The sequence below is a fragment of the Streptopelia decaocto genome (assembly GCF_964273445.1).
Source record: "Streptopelia decaocto genome assembly, chromosome: 3".
In the NCBI taxonomy this organism is placed as follows: domain Eukaryota; kingdom Metazoa; phylum Chordata; class Aves; order Columbiformes; family Columbidae; genus Streptopelia; species Streptopelia decaocto.
This window is the reverse complement of record NC_138656.1, coordinates 42353137-42375676: the sequence shown is the minus strand read 5'-3', so window position 1 is coordinate 42375676 and position 22540 is coordinate 42353137. Positions and strand designations below refer to the sequence as shown.

The window sequence follows — 22540 nt, the reverse complement described above, 5'->3', positions numbered from 1 at the left end:
GTTCTGAAATTAGGTGTGTTTTATGTTTCCTCGAAAGAGTGTTCCCTTCCATTTCAGTGGTCATCTATCAATGAGCTTGATAAACTGCCAAGTTTGCGGTCACTGCAGTGTCACAATAACCCTTTCATGGACACAGAGAAGAACCCAGAGACCCTGAGACAGCTAATTATTGCCAAGATAAGTCAACTGGAGGTTTTGAACAAGTCTGAGGTATGTGATATTTCAACAAATTGCACGAGTCTGAGGAAAAACATTAAATAATCGCCTGAGGAATTGTTTTCAGTTTATTTTAAGGTTACTGTTTGTTTGGGTGCAAGAAAAGTTAAGTGCTGACTATGTTATCATCTAGTCAGTGGGGCACTTAGTAGGACTACAAGGTCTGGCCCTGCTTGTGAATTCTGCTACCTCAGTGGGGACTGGGACAAGATGGTGGAATGGTGGCGATTTTTAAGTGTCCAAGTTGTGTTGAAGTTGCAGGACTGGTAACAAAAACCATGCTCTGGCCAAAAAAAAAAAAAAATAAAGAAAGAAAAAGCAGCACAGTTGAATCTGTTTCAGTGACAGTAATACGAGGATTTTCCTTCTGTAATAGGAAAATAGCATTACCTAAACCAAATCAAACTTTCAGCAAATGTTTATCATAGAAGAGAGAAGCAGCAGCATCAGTTCCATAGCTACAAAAAGCATCTTTGCATCATCATATACAGTAACGTCTTTGCTTAGATATTCATTTATGGATCAGTCAGTACATGGAGGTAGGAGTTGCAAGATTCTTATTAAAATGTACTGGATATATGGATCAGTCTGTACTTGGCGATAGGGTTTGTAAGATTCTTGGTAGCATTAAAACATACTGAACACCTAGATAAGAGCAAGGAGTCAGTGACATTATTTAGATTTTCTTCTCTGGAAAGTTCTTTAATTATGTGCCATTCCTGTCAGTACAGATCCTTCCTGCTGAAAGAAAAGGCGCAGAGCTTGATTATCGCAAAATATTTGGAAATGACTGGTTAGCAGCTGGTGGGCATTGGAACCCAGAGAAAAACAACCCAAGTGAAGAATTTCTTGCTGCCCATCCCAGATACCTGTTGCTTTGTCTTAGTAAGTGCAAGTACAGTAAAATTAGCATTTCCTCATTTCTGGCATTGTGGTAGTGCTGGTTCAGTCTCTCTTCAGTTTCCCTTGCCCTTGATGCTTTTTCCATGTGCTTCTACTGCCTTTGGAAAGCCCACGCATTGGCAAGCCCGTGTGCGAATGGCTTTTGCTTCTGTGGGGCAGCCGTGTAGTACTGCACCCTCCTGGGCACTGCTGCCGCAGAACTGTGGGCATCTGCCCTGTATCTCCACTGCTCAGCATACAGGGGCTGTCTCCACCTGGGGCTTTTTTAAAGTTGGCATGGTAAGCAGCACCTCCCTGTGCCTGTCACCTGCCCCACCCACCCCAGCCCCTGAGCCTGTGCACCCTCCAAAACGCTCCAGCAGCTGATGAAGGCTCATGTCTGCAGCAGCTGGCATGGCAGTAGCCCACCTCTTTCTTTCCTTGGTGTCCAGGCTGCTGAGGGAACTGAGGCTGCCATTGAGTCTTTGAAGGGTTCATGTCTATGTGCACTTTTCTTCACACAGAATATGGTGCACCTGAAGAAGGAGAACTGAAGAAACAACAGCCTTCAACTCTGAAAAGTCAGCTTCTGAGTAAGAGGCCACAAATGCATTGAAAATATTTTACAAGCTTAAGTGTTTCCTGGGTGTGTTTATGGAGAACAAAAGATTGAAAAGCCTTTAGGATGTCACAGAGTTGCAGCTTGTAATTCAGCTTCTCCAAACTGTATCATTGAGTTTGACCAGACACCTGCTTCTGTTTACTCCCCCCAACTCCTCCTCCAGCTCCCCCCCCCCACCCCCATCAACCCAAGCCACAGGCTTTTCTGAATTAGGACTTAATGGAGACTGGAGGTAACAAATGCTCCATTCTGACAATCTGAATGGCTTCTCTACAGAAGACATTTGAGATTTTAACTGCACTAGCTGCACTGTTTTCTGATTTTTTTTTTGTTTTTTTGTTTTTTTTTTTTAGTAGCTTCTTAACTGTAGGAAAGCCAAGCAAAAATAGGGGTAGTTTTGCTATTTGGGGCCATCTACATATTTAAACTAGGTTACATCCCAGACTTACAAATTCACTTTGCTTTGTTTCCCAGTTGACAGAACTGAACCTTCTTTTTTTTTACTTCATGGGCAAAATAGTATTTTAAGGCATTACATTTCAATGCATTTTAAATAGAGAACTAAATAGAACACTGAATCTAGTTGGCTAGACATAACAGAAACCTTTTTTAAGAATGAGTCTTGTAATCTCTGTAAAAGAATTAGGCTATTAAATTCTTTAAAATGTGCTTGTACAGTACTTACGACATATTGAAGGTCAAAAACTTGCTCTAAACTGAGTAGGCAGTTTCCATTCTATTGCAGGTTATTTTAAAAAGATTATAACTTTTTTTTTGTCAAAAGAAGTATTTACCTAAAATGCATAATTTCTGGTTAAGTATCAGGGAGTCACTTAAATATTTTCCCTAATTTACCCAAGACAAATGAAAACTTGATTATTTTAATAAAATTATTTTGAATTCTTCAGAGAATGACTAAGTTGCTACCTTAGCTGCTCAGATACAGGCTACAGCCTAATTTTTTTCAGAGGAACAGGCTGAGCGAGGGGAAACAATTTGTAATAAAAACAGACTAGAAAGACTCTCTGCTCCTGACAGAACAGAGCTTAACCTTCCTTCACTAATGCCTCACTGTTCTTCCTTAAGCTTTGACAATTAAGTGTCCCGAGAAACCTGAACAGAAGCCAGTAGAGAAAAAGCTACCAGGTAAGAACTCTTTGCTTTTGTTTAAACAGTTGATTTGTAGCTCCTTTTCAAATAACTGTTTTAAAGAATGGCCGCTGGCTCTGGCTTTCTCAGCCTCTGAAGATTCTTCCTTGATGTCTCTGTCATAAGGAAATGACAAAGGTAGAAATGGTTTGAAAAAACTCATTATTTTCCTGACCTTCATACTGACTTTCAGTCCAACTTGAAGATTGAAAGTTGATGCTTGTCTTATGACATCTGTTGCTGGTTTCATGATTAATGTGTCTGAGTCAAGGAAAGGCTCATTAACTGGTGTGAAATCTGGTGGATGTGTTTAACCAAATAACAAGAACATGAAGTTGGAAGAGCCAACTACATAGTCTGCAATTCTAGATATTGAGGTCTATATATGTAAGACATTTAGTTAAACATCTAATTCTGACCTGTATCGAATTTGTCTTTTCAAGTTTTAGTGCCTGTAGTGAGGCTACAATGAATAGACTTTGTTCTAAATCAACCCGATGTCTTAGAAAGATATATCAGAATGTAGTCTGAGAGAAAAGACTTACTCAAGCTTTATTCTAAAATAAAAATCACATTTATTATCACAAGTTGCATAAAATCAGATACAGCTTTTACAAAAATGTTTGATAGAAAAATATTTGTCTAAGTACAATGTGTGGTATTACAGGAATAACTCACTATTGCTGTGCCTTTAGATAAAGCTTCGAAAGAAGTGAAGGTTCAACCAAAATATTGAGTGTATCTATTGCAAACACAGGTATCACCTCTGGAAAGAACTACATTTATCCAGGATCCATTACAAAAAATATCCCTTCACGTGACTGACTTCGTAATACTAATATAAACAACTCCACAGCTCTTGCTGGGAATTTGGGACTAATAAGTGTAATACCATTTCTAAGAATGGCACTAGTTCCACAGTGACATTTACTTATTTGTGCTGGGAAAGCCGGTTCCTGGTAATGGAAACTTCAAGGAACAGGCACCAGATGCAAGTAGTCAGACCCTGATTGGTATGTGTCCCAAAGGTCACTTAGTTAACATGTAGTAAATACAAACTCAAAAAAAAGGTAAATTATGAAGCTGTAACACTTTAGTTTGGTATATGGCATCAAAGCACTTTTAAACCATAGTAGCATATCCTGTCCTAACCACCAGAGATTAAACCATTTTCAATTTGATATTAGCAGATATGGTTTCAGGTACAAAAGACATTATTGCAGTGTTAGACCTGAAGCAGCAAGCCAGCCTTTCACTGCTGCTATAAGCAAGCATAGTTGAAACACTAATACTTGGCTACAGCTCAGTGGTAGCAGCATTTTTCTAATGACTTTTCTTTCTCTCCCCTTGACAGAGTCTATGACTATTCAGAGGGTCAAAGGATTGCTCTATCGCCTACTTAAAATTCCTGGTTCAGAACTGAAGCTGTCCTACAAAAGTTCCAAAGTGAGTTAAAAATGGGTAACTGAACAATACAATACTGCATGCTGCTAAAGGTCAATAGCATGTTCTAAAATACTACTTAATGAAACTGTTTTCACTTAAGGAGGGCAGTCTTCATGCTGTAGTTTAGGACCTAATTTCATTCTGTAATGACAGATTCTCCCTGACTGCAACTGCCCGATCTATATTTGGGTTACATGAACAGACTTCAGTTTTGAGTCTGATCAGATTTTTTTTTTTTCCTTTCTTATTCTAGCTGGAAGGAAAAGAAGTTGAACTAGACAATGACTTAAAGCCTTTGCAGTTTTACTCAATAGAAAATGGAGACTGCATGTTAGTACGGTGGTAAGAAGGGATGCTCTCTTGACAGACTGAAGGAAAAGCCAACACTGGAACTGCAGAAGAGTTACATACTGCGCACAGACAGCACAGCAGCCTCTGCCTGAACACACACAGGATGCGTCAACTTCACACGTGGTGCCAGAGGGCTATACAGTAATTCTTTCAGCTCCTGAATTTAATCAGTGTCCATGAAAGCATCTGCTTTTGGCTGAACTGTCTTACTTGAGAGGTACCAAATAGTGCTTAAATGCTTCAATTAAATAAAACTCAAGGTAACTTTTGGAACAATTTTCTATTGCCTTCCCATTGCAATGGTGAGAATGTGTTTTACTGAACTGGGTACATAATTTAGTTGTGACCTCTTTGCTTATAATAGGACAAAATTAATGCTGCGCTGAAAGAGGCTACTTGCTCTTTTGTTTCCACCTACTTCCGAAGACCTTAAAGCAAAAAAAAGTAAAACAGCAGCAATTGTAGAAGTATCTACACAGCCTTAGACTATTTAAGGTCAAAAACTGACAGTACCTTCTCCCCTAAAGCGTTAACATACCACAGTATCAGTTCTCAGCATACTGCAAGGCATTGCTATTTATTTTACATTCTTTAGCGTGCTGTTCCTCAATTTTCTTTTACTTTCACTTGTGTACCCTCAGATTCATGTCTAATTTAGCTATCAGAAATCCTTCCTACTCAGACCAAGTTTTCAGTACTTCAAGATTTGGTATAAGCAAACTTTGATATTGTTTTTATCTAAAATGACAACGGCATTAAACAAACCTAACCCCTAACTCCTAACCCCTGGCTGTCCCAGCCCCAGCACAGATGTGGGCAGCCCCTCAGCCAGCACAGAACCTGCTGCAGCAAGACTTACCAGATGCCCTGGTGCTGAGCACAGCTCCCCACTGCATCCTGGTACGGCCCTACACTGAGTTAAATCAGTAGTACTTTAATTTACAAAAGACAGGCTAGTTGGCATTCTTATGTGCATTTATTAATTACAAGTAGGTCTTTGACTTTATATAAAAAGGAAAATTTTTATCTTAAACATTTTGGTTTTTGTCAGATCAACATCTATACTATAGAAAATGAGTAGTATCAGTCCACTTGTAATTATCAAAAGTGATGTGCAAATATTGTTATACTTTAGTTGAAACTCAGCGTTAAAAGATAACCTTAATATTCATTATTATTTCCAGAATGAATCCAAATGTATACTTTTCCATGATCATTATATGCTACCCTGTTTTCCGAGGCAAGTCCATCATCTTTCCTCACATCTACAAGGATCTCCACACAGTTCCTTTAATCTCCAGAGCTCTCTCAGTTCCTGTGGAGAATACTGGGGGGAGGACAGCATGCCACTCTCACACATCTTCTCACACAACCAGAGACTATCCTGTTAGAGAGAGCACCATTTCAACAGTTTTTTCTTATTGAGAATTTAGTCTTCAAAAGTCTTTACTTCCAAGAATCAGGTTTTCAATATTTCCGGCAACAAACTTTGCAAGCAGAGGTCACCAACTAGAGATGTATGTCCCTCTCTGAACTGCTAGACCTTTGCAGAGAACAGGGGGGTGGAGAGTGGGGGCTACTGGTAGTGGAGGAGGTTGGTTTATGGTTTTTTTTTTTCTTTTAAATACATTTTAACAAGTGTTTTCTGGATTTTAATCCAATGGCAGTTTCAGTCTTTTTTTAAAGAAAAAGCATTACCTCTATTTTATGCTACTTGGAGCAACAGGCATGTTCTCTTTCCATAAGATTAGATAATTTCTTTAGACTTACTTGATATCGCTTGGGTCCTACAGCTGCCATCCAGATGCCCATACTCACATCTTCACCCTGAGACAACATATTAAAATAAAAACTATAGATGTTAGCACCAGGAAAGCACAAAGCATCATTTCGTTAACTAGAACAACTTAAATTATGTACCAGCAGTAAAAAATGGTGACTACAAAAACCTGTCTGGCTGTTTTAAAGGTGTTAAATTAATCCTCCCAGCTTTCCAGTGATAATATATTGTTCTCAAAAGACAGTACAAAAACCAAGGTTATAGCTGCAGAGGTTCTCAGTCCAAAACAGTTGCGCTTTGAACTAGAGCAGATACTAAGCATAGTGACCAAAACCACTGCAAAAAGCCAGCATCAACCAGGGGAACCCAACACTAACACTCGAGTAATGTTCTTTCCAGCTCATCCAGTACGCATGCTGCTCCCCAGACCAGTTTAAGATAGAAGAACTGACCCGGCATTTTACTACCTGGTATGTCTTTAATCTTTCAGAGTTGCTTGCCAACCACTGAACGATGTCTTTGGAGATGACATAGCCGGAACCACAAGCAAAGGCTGGATATGCAGGACTTGGGTACTCCAGCTCTTGCCATTTCCCAGTTCGATCAACTGCCCAATTTAGTCTGAAACTGAAGACCATGTTAGATGTGAGATGATTATACAAAGACCTCTGTGAAACCTTTGAATACTTCTAACTGAAGTAACACTGACAATAAACAAGAGGAAGAAGTAGGTAGTGATGCTAATTGTGATGCTTATTTCTGTAGGGCACACATCTAATTGAACACAACAGCTGAAAGCATAAGTTGTTTGGTCTCAATCTTGAATAATAAGGTGATAAAGTTGTCAGAACAGAAACAAACACAATGCTGACATTCAGGTCTTCAGCACCTCTGCACCTGCTGGTCGGTTTTGATCCAGGTAAGTGCAAGCATCCTTAATTATGTTCTTAAACAAGCACATCTGCGTCCAACCCCCTTTTGTTAATTAACAGGACACAAAGTTGGTGCCTACAGCAGACATGCAGTTACAGTGATGTTACACAATCTGTTTTCCTGATAAAACTATCAGCTCTTCAAAAACTGGAAGCAAAGCAAAGGTCTTTTTTTATATACCCTCTCTGAGCTGTTTTCCAAATGAAATTCAACAAAGTGATGTTCAGCAAAGACTGCTGTCACGGAATTACATAAAACCTTCCTGGCAGTCGTCTTCTCTAGGGGAGATTGTATCTACTACCACAAGCCTGCAGAAAGCCAACAGTGCTGTGTCTGCAGTCTCCACACTGACACCCATCCCCAGGCAGTGTTGGCATAACACACAGCTGCACCACACAGCACTACAGACCCTGTCAGGCTGCTGGGTCAGGCAGGAAGAAGCGTCCCACATTTCCTGTTCTGGAACAGGCCGGTATTGCGCTTCTCTTACCCTACAGGTACTTCATGCACTCAGAGCTGAGCGGCATAACTGTGTCAATGCAGCAGGTTCTTCCCCTTTTTGCAAACAAGTTCAAGGGTTGCTGAATTCAGTCAAAAGCAGCTAAAAGCTTTCGTGAACTACTAAGAACTGTTACCCTCAAAAAACAACCCCTTTAAGCGAGGAATTACAGCTGAGTGGCAGACCAGCTGTCAGGCTCTACACAGTCACAGCTGAAGCTGACATGTTGAAGCACCAGGTAGATAAAAGTCATAACTGATACCTGAATTCACTTTACTCAGTATCTTCCACTCTAGCAAGTTTGAGGGGCACCTGCTTTGCTAATCATTTTATACTTCTCTAGTGATTTCACTGTTGTTCACTACATCTCACACTGCCCTACCTGAAAACTGTGACTATTCCAGAATTTACACTTGAAGATGTCACCCTTACATGAAGTTCTCCACAGACATACTGAAAAGATGACATTTTGTCCAGCTTTTCTCTCCCAGCATGACTTGTCACTTCTTTTTGTCAGTAACTTAATAAAATTACGTGATACCTTAACACACCATTTCTACAGCAAGACTCAGCAAATGCATTTTTCAGTCTGCAGAAACATATGTTATCAATCCTCAAGTTCATTCAGTGGCTATTCTAAGACTAGAAATATGTTACTAAAACTTGAAGCACGTTACACTCAACAGCGTATCTTACACCCCAGGAAAAGGGGAAGTTTGTATTACAAATGAAACATATCTTCATGGAAAACTTGAAGTATATGAAGGGGTTTTTTGGCCTAAGGTTAAGAAAAGGCGCCATTCTGAACTCCCACTGCTTTCCATAGAATTGTAGATGAGCCACCTTCAGTGGACTGCCTTTTAATTTACAGTATTCATATAAGAATCAGTCTCCCTCAGAAACAGCTTGGTACATTGTACCCCATCATAAATGGGGTCATTTGCAGACATGATCAGCGATCCATCAAAGACTTCTCTCTCATGCCTGAGGGTGACTATCTTTTGACTGCAGTTTTAAAAGAACAGAATAGCAGTAACTTAAGATAAGTGTGTTTTATCTAAGATGAGCCAAAGTTCTGCAGTAGGGTACCCAGCCCATTTGGTTGCAGTTCTGAGATGTTCTACATTAACTAGATAAGCTTTTAAAGTGGTGAGTTAAAATTAATGAACAACACCACCACACAACGTGAAGTGGGAGACAGAAAAGGGCTAACAGCACACTTAAGTACTGCTCAATCCAAAGCATTCCCTTCCCAGTTTTCACTGACATCCCATCCTTGGTTTCTGCCAGAGTAAGCTGTTAATTCTATAATTCACAAGAATTCTGATAAATCTCGAAGAATACAGGAATTAATTATTAACAGATTATAAGGAACACTGGACAACGAACAGGAAACTTGTCTGAACTAGAGAGCTTAACAAGGTCTAGGTGAAGAATGCAAAGTTTGAGTTCTCAGGCACATACTCAGAGGAGCAGAAGGAAGGGAGACAATAAAGTCAAAGTCACTTCAAGGGCCAGATATTTTAACCTTCTGCTCAGGCAGTTAAGGTCTCCATGCACCAGAAGCAGCTCTCAGAGAAGCCTACCAGCATTTCATTTGCACTTTCACCAGTGCTCAAGTCTTAATATAGAAGATGTCACTGAGTTAAAAGGTAGAAGAGCTTGGAAGGATTCCCCAAAACCACTCCAGAAGGCTCCTTTACATTTAGTGGTTACGGAACTGACCACACAACCAGAAAACGATAGCCAAGGACCAGGCTCACGGTAGGCAGTGACACTGACCATTGCATAGGTAGGGACACCAAGGAGAAGGAGGGCAATCTCTTCAGTATCACATCCTCAGCTCTTACAGCAAAGAAGAGCCTTCCCTACAGCAGCTGAGGCAGCAGCCCAGGCAGCTTATATGTAGTGCTGGTTTTCGTTTTGCAAGTTGTTTTCCATCTTGTCATCAAGTTCCTGACCTTTTACATTGCTAAAATGAACCTATCATGCCTTCGCTATTGCCTTGCCTTGTGGTAAAGGTAGTTCCAATACAACTTACCAAGCACCAGGCAATCAGGGTTTTTGTACAGGCTATAGAACACATGCCCACCACTCAGATCTTTGAGATTGTCACAAGACAGTCAGCTATTCCATGCACTTTGACACACAGACACACACACACACTTTACTAAATCATCTTAGGGGTAAGCAACAGTCAGTACAGATCTGAGGAGAAAGACATCTGTAGCAGCAAAGGGCAGCTTTTCTTCAGTAAGCAGATGGCAACAGGAAGACACACTATGCCATTATGCTATATGGAATGCTATAGCAGCATAGCATTTCTGCTCATTACAAGTGTAATGCAGGCTGGGAACTTCGCTCAAGAATTCATGAATCAGACCTACCACTGCAGACAGCAGCAAAATGGGCAGCTATACCTGTCATTCACAGACTTCAAAATAAAGTGCAGATTATAAAGGCAATTTTGTTTCTCCTGTTTACCTCGTTTCCTCAAGCCCACCAGAAAAATCACAGTGGCTTCAAAAAAAGTAACATTTGCAATTCTAGTATGTACTTGCATTTTAACGTTACTGCTGGAATACTTTTGTTTATTTAAGTACCACGACAAAGACATACACAATAAACTATGTAGGGTATTCAAGCAAGTTCAACTCATTGTAAAAGCATACTCTGGAAAGCTACTGTAAAGTACTAATTTTTGTATTTTGAGATTCAAAGTTCTATACATACAAAAGTCCTGCTTTTCATAACTAGCTTCCATAGGCAGAAAAGGGGAACCCACAGGAAAACAGACTTAAAGCAGTAAACTGTTCACTAAAGACATGGTAGCTCTCAAAGACAAGTTTAAAAAAAACAACTCACTTTCCCCACCAAATGTTTGGCCTGTCCAATTTTTTCTGTGTTATTCTGTTAAAAACAGCCTCCAAATCAATGTAACAGTCATCGTCTGTCTTCAGCAACAAATCAAAACTTGTTGATTCAACTGTCCTGTAGCCAAAAAGAAAAGTGATGAGATGTTGAGCTGCAGTCCACAAGCCACAGCTACACAACAGAACATTCCACAAGGGTTTTCTGGGAAGCAGAGGGAGAAGGAAGAGGAAAGGAATGTCTTTCCTACCCTTGACTTTTAAATGTTTTCCCTACTGATCAAGGCTGACTGCTTATCCTACACAAAGGAGATGCAGCTGCATCCCATGATGATCTTACAACATGGATTTGTGTATGACCTGAAGAAAATAAACTTGAAGTTTTGTTCTCCAGGACAGATGGTAGATTTACTAGTGAATCTGTCTTAAACAGTATTGGGCTCAGAAGGATATGAATCCCTTGTGATGATAGCAGCACAGCTGTTAAAGCCACTGGCTCCATGTCAGTAGCCTACTCTTCAGGATGAGACAGTCAGTTCACGTGCAATACAACTGTAGAAGGTTGTAATAAACATCTGTGGAAACAGCTTGGTACTTGCTCTTCCTCACTAAAGCACCCTTCAAATATGAGAAAAACTAATCTTTAGCTGCCTGAAATAGTTGAAAATCTGTCACTTGTAAAATAAACAAAGAAGCTTAAGATTCTAGGGATTATTCCTTGGTTGATTAACAAAGATTGGTTTTAAGGGTAATCTCCCTTACAGAGGAAGGCATTTTTCTTAAGCTTTTTATTACTAAATCTTGAAAAAAATTGCTAACCTGTAAGAAATGATCACGAAGATCTAAGTCTTGACATTTAAACGCTCTTTTTAGAACTGAACTGGTTCAGCTTTTCAGTTACATTCATAACCATGAAACTTGTTAAATAAGTGCATAATCTTGCAAGAAACCATTAATAAAACTGTCAGCTATATTTCTTACTCCACAGCAACATTAATTGAAACAGTTCTCTCAGAGTAATGGAAAGAATTGCAAATTAGAGGTAATAACTTATTAGATTCACCACAGACAACGTAACAGAAAATTCTTCCTCTCAGCCTTCTGTGCCCCCCTTACAAAAGCTTCCTATCCTCCCCCACTCCTCAGTGCTGCTGGGGCCGCAGCAGGAGTACAGTGAGCAGAGTCTTGCGCTCCTCACTACAAGAGACACGGACATACTGCACGGAGTGAGTCCAGCAATGGGCCACCAAGATGCTGAAGGGACTGGAGCATCCCTCCTGTGAGGAGAGAGCTGGAACCGCTGAGCCTGGAGAAGGCTCACGGGGGAGTTCATCGCTGTGTATAAATACCTGAAAGGAGGGTGTAAAGAAAGAGCTGGGCTCTTTTCAGTGGTGCCTGGTGTCAGGACAAGAGTCAATGACCACAAACTGAAACACTAAGCTTACGAGCTGGCCAAAAGCCATTCTATAAAACACTAAAGCTGCTGGTTTTCAGTCCAAAACAAAAGAAATTACATAGAGACATGAAGATTTTCACATCTGGACTCTTAGAACAGAAGCCTGTCTTGCCAGCTCATGCTTAGTCGAGGCACCATGGGTCAGCATTCAAGAAATACAGATCCTGTTACTTTATTCATTAGATACGCTACGTGCCCACAAAATTGTAAGAGAGAAATACAACTTAATGAAGTAAATCACATAAGACATGTATTTCATGGAACCTGTCAGATAACATAACATGCTGGATCATCTTGCACTACAAACAGCAACATTCCTAAGACAAAATGCTTTCTTTTCAACTTACCATCGGTAGAAGTTCAGCAGTTTGGCTGGAACATTTCTGTAAGTGTCAATAACATCTACAAAAACAATATCATCATAGGTACTGCTCTCTTCCTTCAATAAAGCATCTTCTTTTTCAAGATTTTTTATGTGACTTGTAAACCTTTCTGGGCGAGTATGGAGGCTTTTTAAAAGAGCATCGCCTTCTGAAAGAAGCAGCACCCATCATTAAACTAAGATGCATATCTACACACAATTTCACATGTTTCTCTTCGATCATACACAACATACTGACAAAATGAATCTCAAAAAGTGTTCAACTCAATGGGGTTATGAAAATCCTATAATTCAAAAATTTCTATTAAATATTAAAAGTTGTATAGTAACAAAGAAAAATTTTTTTTGCATAAGATCTGATACAGATTACACAAAGTTTAAAATAAAAAAGTATTCTCTTCCTTTTCAGTAACAAAAGCATTCAACTTTTTAAGGTTCTCAATATTAAAGAGCTCTCCAGGACTCCACTATTACTGATAAAGTAAAAAGGCTATTGTTATATCAATTATGTCTAAGCATATATATGTCTAGCATTACAAAACAGAGCCCAAAACAAACAAAAACTTCCTATGCTAAATATAATCAAATTGGCATTGCTGTGATGTAGCACAGGTAGTCCCTGCTGAATTTCATCACATAACTGACTATAGATAAAAGCTAAGTAGATACTGCAAGAATACTGAACTTCTTGGTAAGGAAATGGTTTGTGGTACTGAAGAACAGCATGGAAGGGCTTTAGCACACCTCCATTTAGGTGCCTACATGGATGACAAGAAAATAGTACTGCCCAATTTATATCTGCCAGACCTAGCTACAAAAACACAGGAGTAACACTCTGAAAGTCACTACTTATGTTGACTATGATGGACCGATAAGAATACATCAACTCTAGTGCTCTGTGGCTGAAATCTCAGACAATGGAAAGGACTCCTATAGGGTCTGTGAACATTCTGCTGAAATAAGTGTAAACCGGCAAAAATAGAGGTGGAAAAGCAAGCTATGTTAGGCAGTCACTGTTTGTCACTAGTTAATATTAAATATTATGACACAGTACTTCTAAAAGTAGCAGGACTGGAAAAATGTGAAAATTATTAGGGAAAGATTTCTTGAGGACCACATTGCACAACATTTTCTAGCTTGGGTTTGAATAACAAAAAACAAGGACGGAGAAGAGAGTCGAGATAAAAATGGTACTTCTGTTAAATAAAAAGACAAAGGGATGCAAGTAACTTAAGGTGGCTGACAAAGAACAAGCAGAGAAACCATATCAGGACACTGACATTAGGCATAAAAAACCAAAAATAAATTAATTGTTTCTACTAAAAAAAAAATTAAGTTGACCAAGTTCATAGAGATAGCATGCATTTTACCTCAGAAATGCAAATTCAACTTCCTGTTTTCTGATAACATCAAACATGATGCTATCCATGTTTTACAGACTTACCTTGAATAGTGTAGATAAAACCACCTGCTATTCCCTCCACACCTTCTGTGAGTTCATGTGGCAGTGACCCTTCCCCTGCCTGCTAGAGACAGATTAATGGGAAGAAATTAGTTCAGCTCTCATGACTGATGTATCTTTCCCTGTGATTTCAAGGTGTGAAGTTTTCTGGCAACTGAGAATGAATTAAAGCTCTTCTGGTTTAGGTACCTGCACAACAAAAGACTACAACTAAGATTTTTAACTGTAAAGTTTTGTGGCATTTTTTGAAGTTTCACCAAAAACCACTGGTGCCACTGAAACTTTTAGAAAACTAGGTTTAAAGTTGAGAGAAAAAAAAAGTGAAGTTATTCTGGATAATTTACAACAGCAGAGCATGTTTAAGCAAGAAACATTTTGACAGAAAGATACATATTGCCAAAATGCAAAAAACGGGCTTAATCCCATCAACTGGGATTTTAGCACAGGAATTCTGACCACATTTTGCCATCTCTGACCTACTGATACTGGTTTACACCTGACAAAGGCAATAGGTAAACTTTACTCCCTTAAAAACAAAAGAAAATGGCACTTACTAGCATCATTTTTTGCATGCCCTTGTTGTTTTCCCAGGCAAAGCAAACTTCCCCTCTGAGACAACAGGAGAAGCCCAATTCAATTAATGACTTACAGAGAAACACAGGAAAGCAAAATGCTAAATACCCAAGACCTATAGGAAAAATAGAAACATGGTGGAAGCGAAGCAAGGTGACTCACTGTAATGACTCTGAAAACACCCCCTCCATCATTCACCACCACTTTATGAAGGTTTCTTGAAACAAGGCCCTGAAGATCCTGGCTCTCCCACACAATGGTACCTTCAAAACTCTGGCAAGAGAGCAAAACACTGTTAGGCAGGTATTCAAAGACTTCAAAGGATGAAAATCAAACAGTTCGGGGGGTTTTCTTTTAAAATAGTCAACTTCACGCAACATATAGCTTGAATACACAACATAAATGTTTTACTTACACTTCAAAAAAATTAAGTTACACATAAAAGAAATACGTTGGTGAAACTCAGTAACACATAGTCATGCTTTTAAGAGTAATCATGAATCTCTATATTAGGAACATTAAACTTTTAACAGAAGTCTAGTGTAAAAGGTTTTGGTTTTGTAACATCATTAAGATGGCATTTAAAGGTGACCTAAAGTGAACTTCTAAAAAATCAGCTATAAAATCCTGCATTACAAAGAGGGTATGTTTAAACAGATTTGGAAATAAGTGCTGCTTTTTAGTTATCTGTCAAAACCAAAGATCAGAGACTCGAGCCTGACATCAGCAAAACTCAAAGGAAAATACAGCCACCTTTATGCCGGCAAAGCTGCCACAAGCTACTGTAGGAGAGTCACAGAACTTTGACCTCACATCTTGGCTGACAGGGAAAAAGAAGGAGAAGGACGAGTGAACATCTTTAAACCTTTCTGGTTTAAACTGTCACTCCATGGTTTGTTTATATACATATATGTGTGTGTGTGTGTGTGTAAATTCTTGCATTTGAAAGCATTTCATCTCTACTTGAAACTAATCCATCTAACAGTCCAGCTATTACCCATTTTATGTAAGACTTTCCTGAAGACCCCTAAGAACATGCAAAGGGACAAGTGGTATGTTGTACAGGTAAGAGTACTGGTAGTGTTATATTTTTAATTTTTTTAAAGCAATTTTACCCTTACAACAAGGTACAACAGTGTAGTTGTAGGGTTATTATACTCCTGACTGCTAGATGAGCGCATTCCATTTTGTTTCTCCCAGTTTCACGGGAGAAACACTGGCAGTGTGCACCTTGGAACAGAGAAACAACTTGTTTCAACTATTTGCAGATGCATCTCTGTTGCTGTAGAAAATCTGTTTACTTACCCATTTCAGCTTCCTTGTACTCCAGAAACCTTCTGAAACTCTCCAGTTAGTGACACACCATTAAGTCTAGCTTAGAGTTCAGCTCAATTCTTTGCTTTCCTCTAGAGGCAGGTCTTAACATCTGCAGCAGTCTTGGTATTCAATGACAGCTGCGTGTTTCAGAAGTCTCCCATCTATTATTTATAATGCCAGCTTTATAATCTAATAGTGGAGCTAGTCAGCATTTATTCAAGCCTGACTTGCACGCTCAATACCTTCCCCTTGTTTATTTAATTACCTGTCAGTTATCAAAATAAATGGACCACTACTAAGATTTTCTTTTAGTGGCAGAAGCCCAGAACATTGTGCACAGTAAAACCCACATGCTCCATTTCTCTATTTGCAGTGGCTGTCAACTCACATTCCAATGTTTTTTGCTGTAGGGACTGGGCTCTAATCCCACTTCTGTGCCTTGTTTACAAACACAGCCTTCGGTAAATTGTTTAGTGAACCTGAGAGTCCTTTCACTCCTCATCAGCCAGAAACATTCTCACCACTGACTATCAGTGATACTGACTTCACACATGTACCAAGAGTCTTAACACCTCAATGCAAGGTGTTCTAAAGCTGCAAATCATTATTTTCCAGGTTGAGAGACTTGTAAGCAAATTTTCTCATTACTTTACCCTTTAGCTATTCTTTCTCTAAGCCACTTAATGAAAGCTGAGGCCTGAAAATGCTTAAAGCAACACATTAGTGGCACACCTGAGACTACATCATCTGTTTTTCCCCATTTAAATTCCAGCCCTGTTGCTGCCAGAGCGCAGTGGCATTTACAGTGAATACCGAACAGGTGTACTGACATAATGCAGACCTGCCAAGCTCCCTTCCTAATGTTAAACAGTGCTGTGCTTTTTGTTTCTCCAACTACTCCCCATTAGTCATATAGAGTATGCATAGCACGGAGTCCCATTTTCATGCAAGGGGCCCATGGCTTTTTGTCAAAATACGTGCATTGCTAAGATTTGGCTGTAAAAGCCCCTGTGTGAGTTTTAGTTTTCTGGTAGTGGTTCTGCTCTTCTGTGCTTTCAGTCGTTCCAAAGCTGAATGATCGATTCTGTCTTTGACAATCTGGCCTGCCAGATGCTTATTCTAATGCTGCATTTCCCTCCCTTTCCCCAAGACAAGCAGAAAGAGCAGCACTTCAGCTGGAAGACGAATGAAGCTCTTTAGCAGCCTGTACAATCCATTACTTCTTGAAGGTGGAAAGGCAGAGAATAGATATTGTCTCAGAAACCATCTCGTGACAATTAGGCAGTTCACTAAATTTACTGCTCTCAAACAGACAGGAACACGTGGGCGATCTGTCTCCTCTGAATCATCACATATGGTTCAGCATCCTAAGTGTCACAGGAGACTACATGCTGTGCATAAGCCCTATTAATCTACACTAGAAACATCATGTTATCCTGTAAGCATTCAGCACGACATGTATCAGATTAAGGAAGCCCACACAAAGAAATATATGAATACTAATATCCCCTTTTCAAATGAAATACTTCCCATCTGCCTTTCAGGAAAAATGCAATCATTTATAGCAAAATTACAACTGCCTAGAATTTTAGTATCAGAACAAAGTCTGACATGGAAGAAGCTGACATGTTTTACTACCGAATTACTGGGTAACCAATACTCTTTTTTAAAAAGTAAAAAACTCTAAATCATTTTGATATCAAATTACATTGTCAAAACATATGCACAAAATACTGCAAGAGGTCTGCTCACCTGAAAGTTCTCCTGCCAGCATAACAAACTTGCACAGTATTCAGTGAAAAACTGTTTAAGATGATAAACCAATCTATCAGCTGCAGATTCCTCTTAAAAGGAGCACGTTTCCAAATGCATTCATTCTTAGAGAGCCAGGGGAATAAACCAGGGATTAAACCAGCCCCAAATGTCCTCACCTCCACCTTCAGTATTCTCTTGCTCCATTCTTTCATAAAATAATTTATTGCGTAACAAAACAACCCAGACGCAAAGACAACTTACAGAAATAGCAGCAAGGATCCAGTCATACAGGAGAATATTTAAATGAAAGTAAACAGCCTAAAATGGCAGCTGACATACCTAGTGAGAGATCACTGGTCCACTGGGAACAATTCCTCGTACCTGGGAAGGTCTGCTGAACTAGAATTCTCATTCTGAGTCAACTTACATTCACTAAACCTTTACTATAATAATAACAGGTTTTTCCCTACCTATATTATGTTTCCTCTGTGTTTAAGCACCTTCCTTCCTAAGCAGCCACAAATATATGCCAAAACCCTACTCTTGGACTGCAGCCCCAATCCCAAAGATGATTCCACACACACACACACAAACCCACCACCAGACACACACACAAAAATGCCACTTCAGCCATAGGACAGTGACAGGGTTTTAAAATCCAAATGTCAGCCTCCTGCACGGCACATACTCCATCTATTAGTAGTATATTACAGATAGACCCTACTACAGATCAACGAACAAAAAATTCTTCACTGCTGCTGCCACAAAAGAAATAACCAAGAATTCAGTAGGTCTCAAGTAAGTGCTTCTTTATTACAACTATTCAAATGTTGTTGCAAATGTGACACACAATATCTTGCTTTTATGTCCAAGACATGAGAAGCAGAAACCTCTTTTCCCTAGAAACCTGTGCCATCCTCGCCTCCCCATATTGTGAATTAATGTCTGAAAAAGGTGGAGGGAGGAAGAAGTATCCCATTCTCTGGTAAAATCTCTCATAGAATCAAAGCAGGTACAATTTTCACTCAGAAACTGAAAAGGTTTCTGAAATTTCTACTATTTGTCCATGCATTTTTTTAATCAATTTGTATTTTTGGGGCTTTTGCTTTATAACTACTGGTGATAATGAGATGGTCAAAAAGAAGTTCTGGATTTCAGCATGTCCCCCTCAACAAGAGGTTTTCACTCGCCCTTTTCTGCCTCTTGCAAAGGACAGTTTTATCAGTTGGTCTCTCCACTTGACTTAAAAGAACTGCAGGCAGTTCCAGTACTGGACATACCTCTGGCAAAATGAACTGCTCTACTGGCTTGTACCACAATCTGTTCACTTGCACTCCACAGCTTGGTGGACTAAAGCGAGCACTGAAGAGAGCTTCCTGTGAATAGCAGAAAAAAAAAAAAAATTCAAAATAACCAAACCACAAATTTAAAGTGCTGTGAGATAATGCAAATCTTGATCATCTTAGTCAGTTGGAATGGAAAAAGGCTTATTGATTGTATAAAACTTAGTGAAAGTTTTATTCTCACAACAGTCTCACAGACTCCACAGAACTCAAATGTTGGATTGATGTGGCAAAAGCAACAGAGGATGCTGACCCCTAAAACTTAAATGCTACTATATTACACGGGCCACCAGACAGCTCTTAGGTAACAACAAGCAACGAAGATGCTGTATTGCCAGATTCCTAATCGTCAGAAAACACTCCTATGATACTAACTTTTCTCCTTCATGGGAAGGAAAAGGCTAATGCAGATCAAGTTATGAGGCTCTCAATGTTTAGAATTCTACCATTTAGCAAACATAAACATAATTACAGTTGTTGGGGTTTTTTTATTTTTGCTATTATAAACCAACCTCTTTGGAATTTCATTATAAAAGTCACACTTCAGTATATTTTCTGTACTTAATTTTAACTATTAGCTCAAATTTAAAATTCTTTCTACTGTAGCATAGCCAGAAGTCATGAAATTGACATATCAAGTTATTGGTAGAGATAAATACAATATACCAAATGCAACCACCATGCTCAATGATTTCTTCCTCCAGGTCAGTACTAAGCCATTCTATGAAACCCATAACAGCTTGGGAGTGGGGAGGAATTATCACTGAAATTTGATTATTACCTGTAAACAATACCAGTTTCTAGAAATCTCAAAATGTCTTGCCATAAGAGAAACTTGGAAAAAATACAACCACCCTTCATCTCTACACTTCAAGGCACCAAATGCATCTTTCTGCACACATTTTAAAAATATTCAACAATTAATTTTTTATTTAATACCTATCAATACTTCAGAACCTCAAATGCAACCAAAATTGTGTCTTGGAATCAGATATAAGTGCTCTTTAGGAAGGGCGTTTAAATTATCTCATAGCACTGTGAATTTCATCTTTTGCATGTGTACATATATCTGTGGAATAAGAATTTACAATGAAACAGAAGAAAAACATAATTCATATGCTTGTCAGTTAAGTACTTCTAAATCATCAACACAGCACATCGCTTTCTGTAAGAACTTAATCCACACTCTAGAGACAACATGCTTTAGTCCACTTTCAAAAGATGACTACAATACTCTACCTCATGTTCGGCCTGGTACAGTTTTACAGTGATGTTCCTCTGGAATCCCACCCCATCAGCCTCATAAAATACTCCAAGACTGGTAATGACAATGGGGTAAAGTACACGAAAGTTCACACTGACAATTCTGTCTTCAGATAGCACGGAAGGTACATCCCCAGGGAGATTGAATGCTTCAATTTCCTGATTCAAAACTGTATGAAGAAGAAAGGACAGAGGTAATGTAAGAAGACTTCATAGTTCTTGAACTGGATACACACAAAGCACACTAGATACATGCAAAGCATTCTGATTAATTAGCATAGCTCGCAAGTGCACAAGAATAATCAAACGCTGGAGAGGAAAATACAACTGGCTGCAGACTGCAGCAAGGAGAAACTCATAGAGAGCGATGCAGCAATCTGCCAGCTACCAGCAACTGCAAATCAGTGCCTACATAGGCACAGAGAAAATATTAGGAACATAATAAATCAACAGAGTGATGACAAAAATGCTATTAGATTCCATGAATATGTATATAGTAGCGTATTAAAATAATTATTCATGTATCAAAATGGCATACACCTCCACTTCATTCAGCTGCCTGCTTTTTGGCATTATCTCTTCCCTAAGCCCTGAGGTACCATTTATTTGTGGGAGACTGGTCAAGCATTGGATGTTGCCACTCAAAAGATAAAGTAACCTAAGTTTCATTTTATGGTGAATCAGGGCTTACTTGCAATTAAAGAATAAAAATTAAATAGAAAAAACAGTGACAAGAAGAATTTACAATTTCAGTTAGGAATTTTTGTATGGCAGCATTTCATTTTCACCTCCATGGTACATTTCTTAATTGTTCCCTCTCTCGGGCAGAATCTGAAAAGCCTATGAGCCAGACTTGCTTAGAATTCACTGCATCACCAGAAAAGTCCACCTGACACTTGAGACTCTGGCACTTGCTACTGTCTTCACATATGACACTAGACCAGGTCATTCCAGCTCTCTCCAACCTCATTTTACACAGAGATTGGGTAAAAACATGCATTATATGGGAGAGACAGTCTGCCAATGCAAGGAAAATGCAAGTCCATTAGAAGTCAATGGCCTCCCCTCCTTATCCCATTTCCTTGCCTGCACATGGTACTTAAAGGAAGGTTGTGGAACTGTTTAGACAGCAAGTTCTAGGTGGCATTTATTTTCAAAAGTGGCTGTCTCAGTTAAGCACCCCAAACTACTCTCACGATGAAAGATGATTAGTCCCAGTTTAGATCACAGAATTTTTAAAACTTAAGTTCTATACCTGGGTTGCTGATGTTCAGAAGTTTGCAGGAGTAGGGGTCTTCTCTGTCCTCCACTGGCACAGCACAACCATACGCACCTATTATAAACTTCACAAGGACACTAAAATAATTTGGTTTTATTAACACCAGTTCTCTTCTCTCCTCCCTCCACCTTCAATAAACTTATTTCACCACAATGGCCTGTCTTTCACAGGATTAAGATATTGAACACCTCAAAAATCAGCAATTAGGGTGCATAGGAAGAGCAACCATATTCATTCCCTCATAAGGGTTCAATTCTAAACCCACATTTCATAATGAGGCGCAGGAAGACTGGCAACTAGGAATGGGATTCAAGACAGCCAGCACACTAAATAGAAAAAGACCTAAGGCAACACTGAAGGATCCTGAAGCCCTGCTATTCCATGCCTGGCCTTGTTATTAGTTCAAGATTATTTGAAACATTCTGCATTCAAAAGGCAATGAAATAAAATAATAAGAAAAAAGACAAATAGCATCAAAGGAGGAACAAGAACTCCACGCTGTTCATTACAATGAAATGTCTCAACTTCACAAAACAAGAGGTTGCTCTTTCCAGCCCACATCATGGTTGTGCCACAGTCAGGAGACAACAAGCACTATGAAGAGCAAAAGGACGCACCTTAGCCCAGCCTTTCACCTAGCAGCTACATATCCTCCTGGAACTTCATATAAGCTATGAAAGGCCACATTTTCAGCTGATTGAAGTCACTGTGCTGCTGCATGCTGACACCAAATTAATGAATGGTAAGTGGCTTTGAGTGCAAGGCAGGTATTAAGATGTGACACCTATCAAGACGAGAGTGTTTCCAGGCATAAACTGCAGCAGAACTTTCTCAGCAAGAACAGAGTTGTCTGCAGACTGTCACACCTATGCAAGCAATCAGGAAGGGTTTTGCAGGTCACTCACATTGCAGCAGCCTTGGGTGCCTGGTGCAGTGGGAAATAAACCTGAACTGTACAGTTG

The 22540-nt window shown here is 39.3% G+C and overlaps 2 protein-coding genes across 12 annotated transcripts in view; one reads left to right on the top strand and one right to left on the bottom strand.

Annotated features, from left to right (window-relative positions):
• TBCE (tubulin folding cofactor E) overlaps nt 1-4711 on the top strand; it is a 28481-nt gene extending 23770 nt beyond the window's left edge. For all 3 annotated transcript variants that reach the window (XM_082048419.1, XM_082048418.1, XM_082048417.1), the window contains exons 12-17: nt 58-210; nt 948-1101; nt 1623-1691; nt 2807-2866; nt 4224-4315; nt 4569-4711. In XM_082048419.1, coding sequence (XP_081904545.1) covers nt 58-210; nt 948-1101; nt 1623-1691; nt 2807-2866; nt 4224-4315; nt 4569-4661 — 621 coding nt within the window. In that variant the 3' untranslated portion in view covers nt 4662-4711. The remainder of the gene's footprint in view (nt 1-57; nt 211-947; nt 1102-1622; nt 1692-2806; nt 2867-4223; nt 4316-4568) is intronic.
• Nucleotides 3393-22540, bottom strand: part of B3GALNT2 (beta-1,3-N-acetylgalactosaminyltransferase 2) — a 29115-nt gene continuing 9967 nt past the window's right edge. The window contains exons 3-12 of one of the 9 annotated variants that reach the window (XM_082048422.1): nt 21555-21655; nt 20276-20469; nt 18974-19069; nt 14784-14894; nt 14031-14112; nt 12552-12735; nt 10744-10869; nt 6914-7073; nt 6437-6493; nt 3393-6050 (exon numbers count right to left, since the gene is read on the bottom strand). In XM_082048422.1, the coding sequence (XP_081904548.1) occupies nt 5916-6050; nt 6437-6493; nt 6914-7073; nt 10744-10869; nt 12552-12735; nt 14031-14112; nt 14784-14894; nt 18974-19069; nt 20276-20469; nt 21555-21655 (1246 nt within the window). In that variant the 3' untranslated portion in view covers nt 3393-5915. The remainder of the gene's footprint in view (nt 6051-6436; nt 6494-6913; nt 7074-10743; nt 10870-12551; nt 12736-14030; nt 14113-14783; nt 14895-18973; nt 19070-20275; nt 20470-21554; nt 21656-22540) is intronic. The other 8 variants (XM_082048427.1, XM_082048423.1, XM_082048428.1 and 5 more) reach the window with 8 other exon arrangements.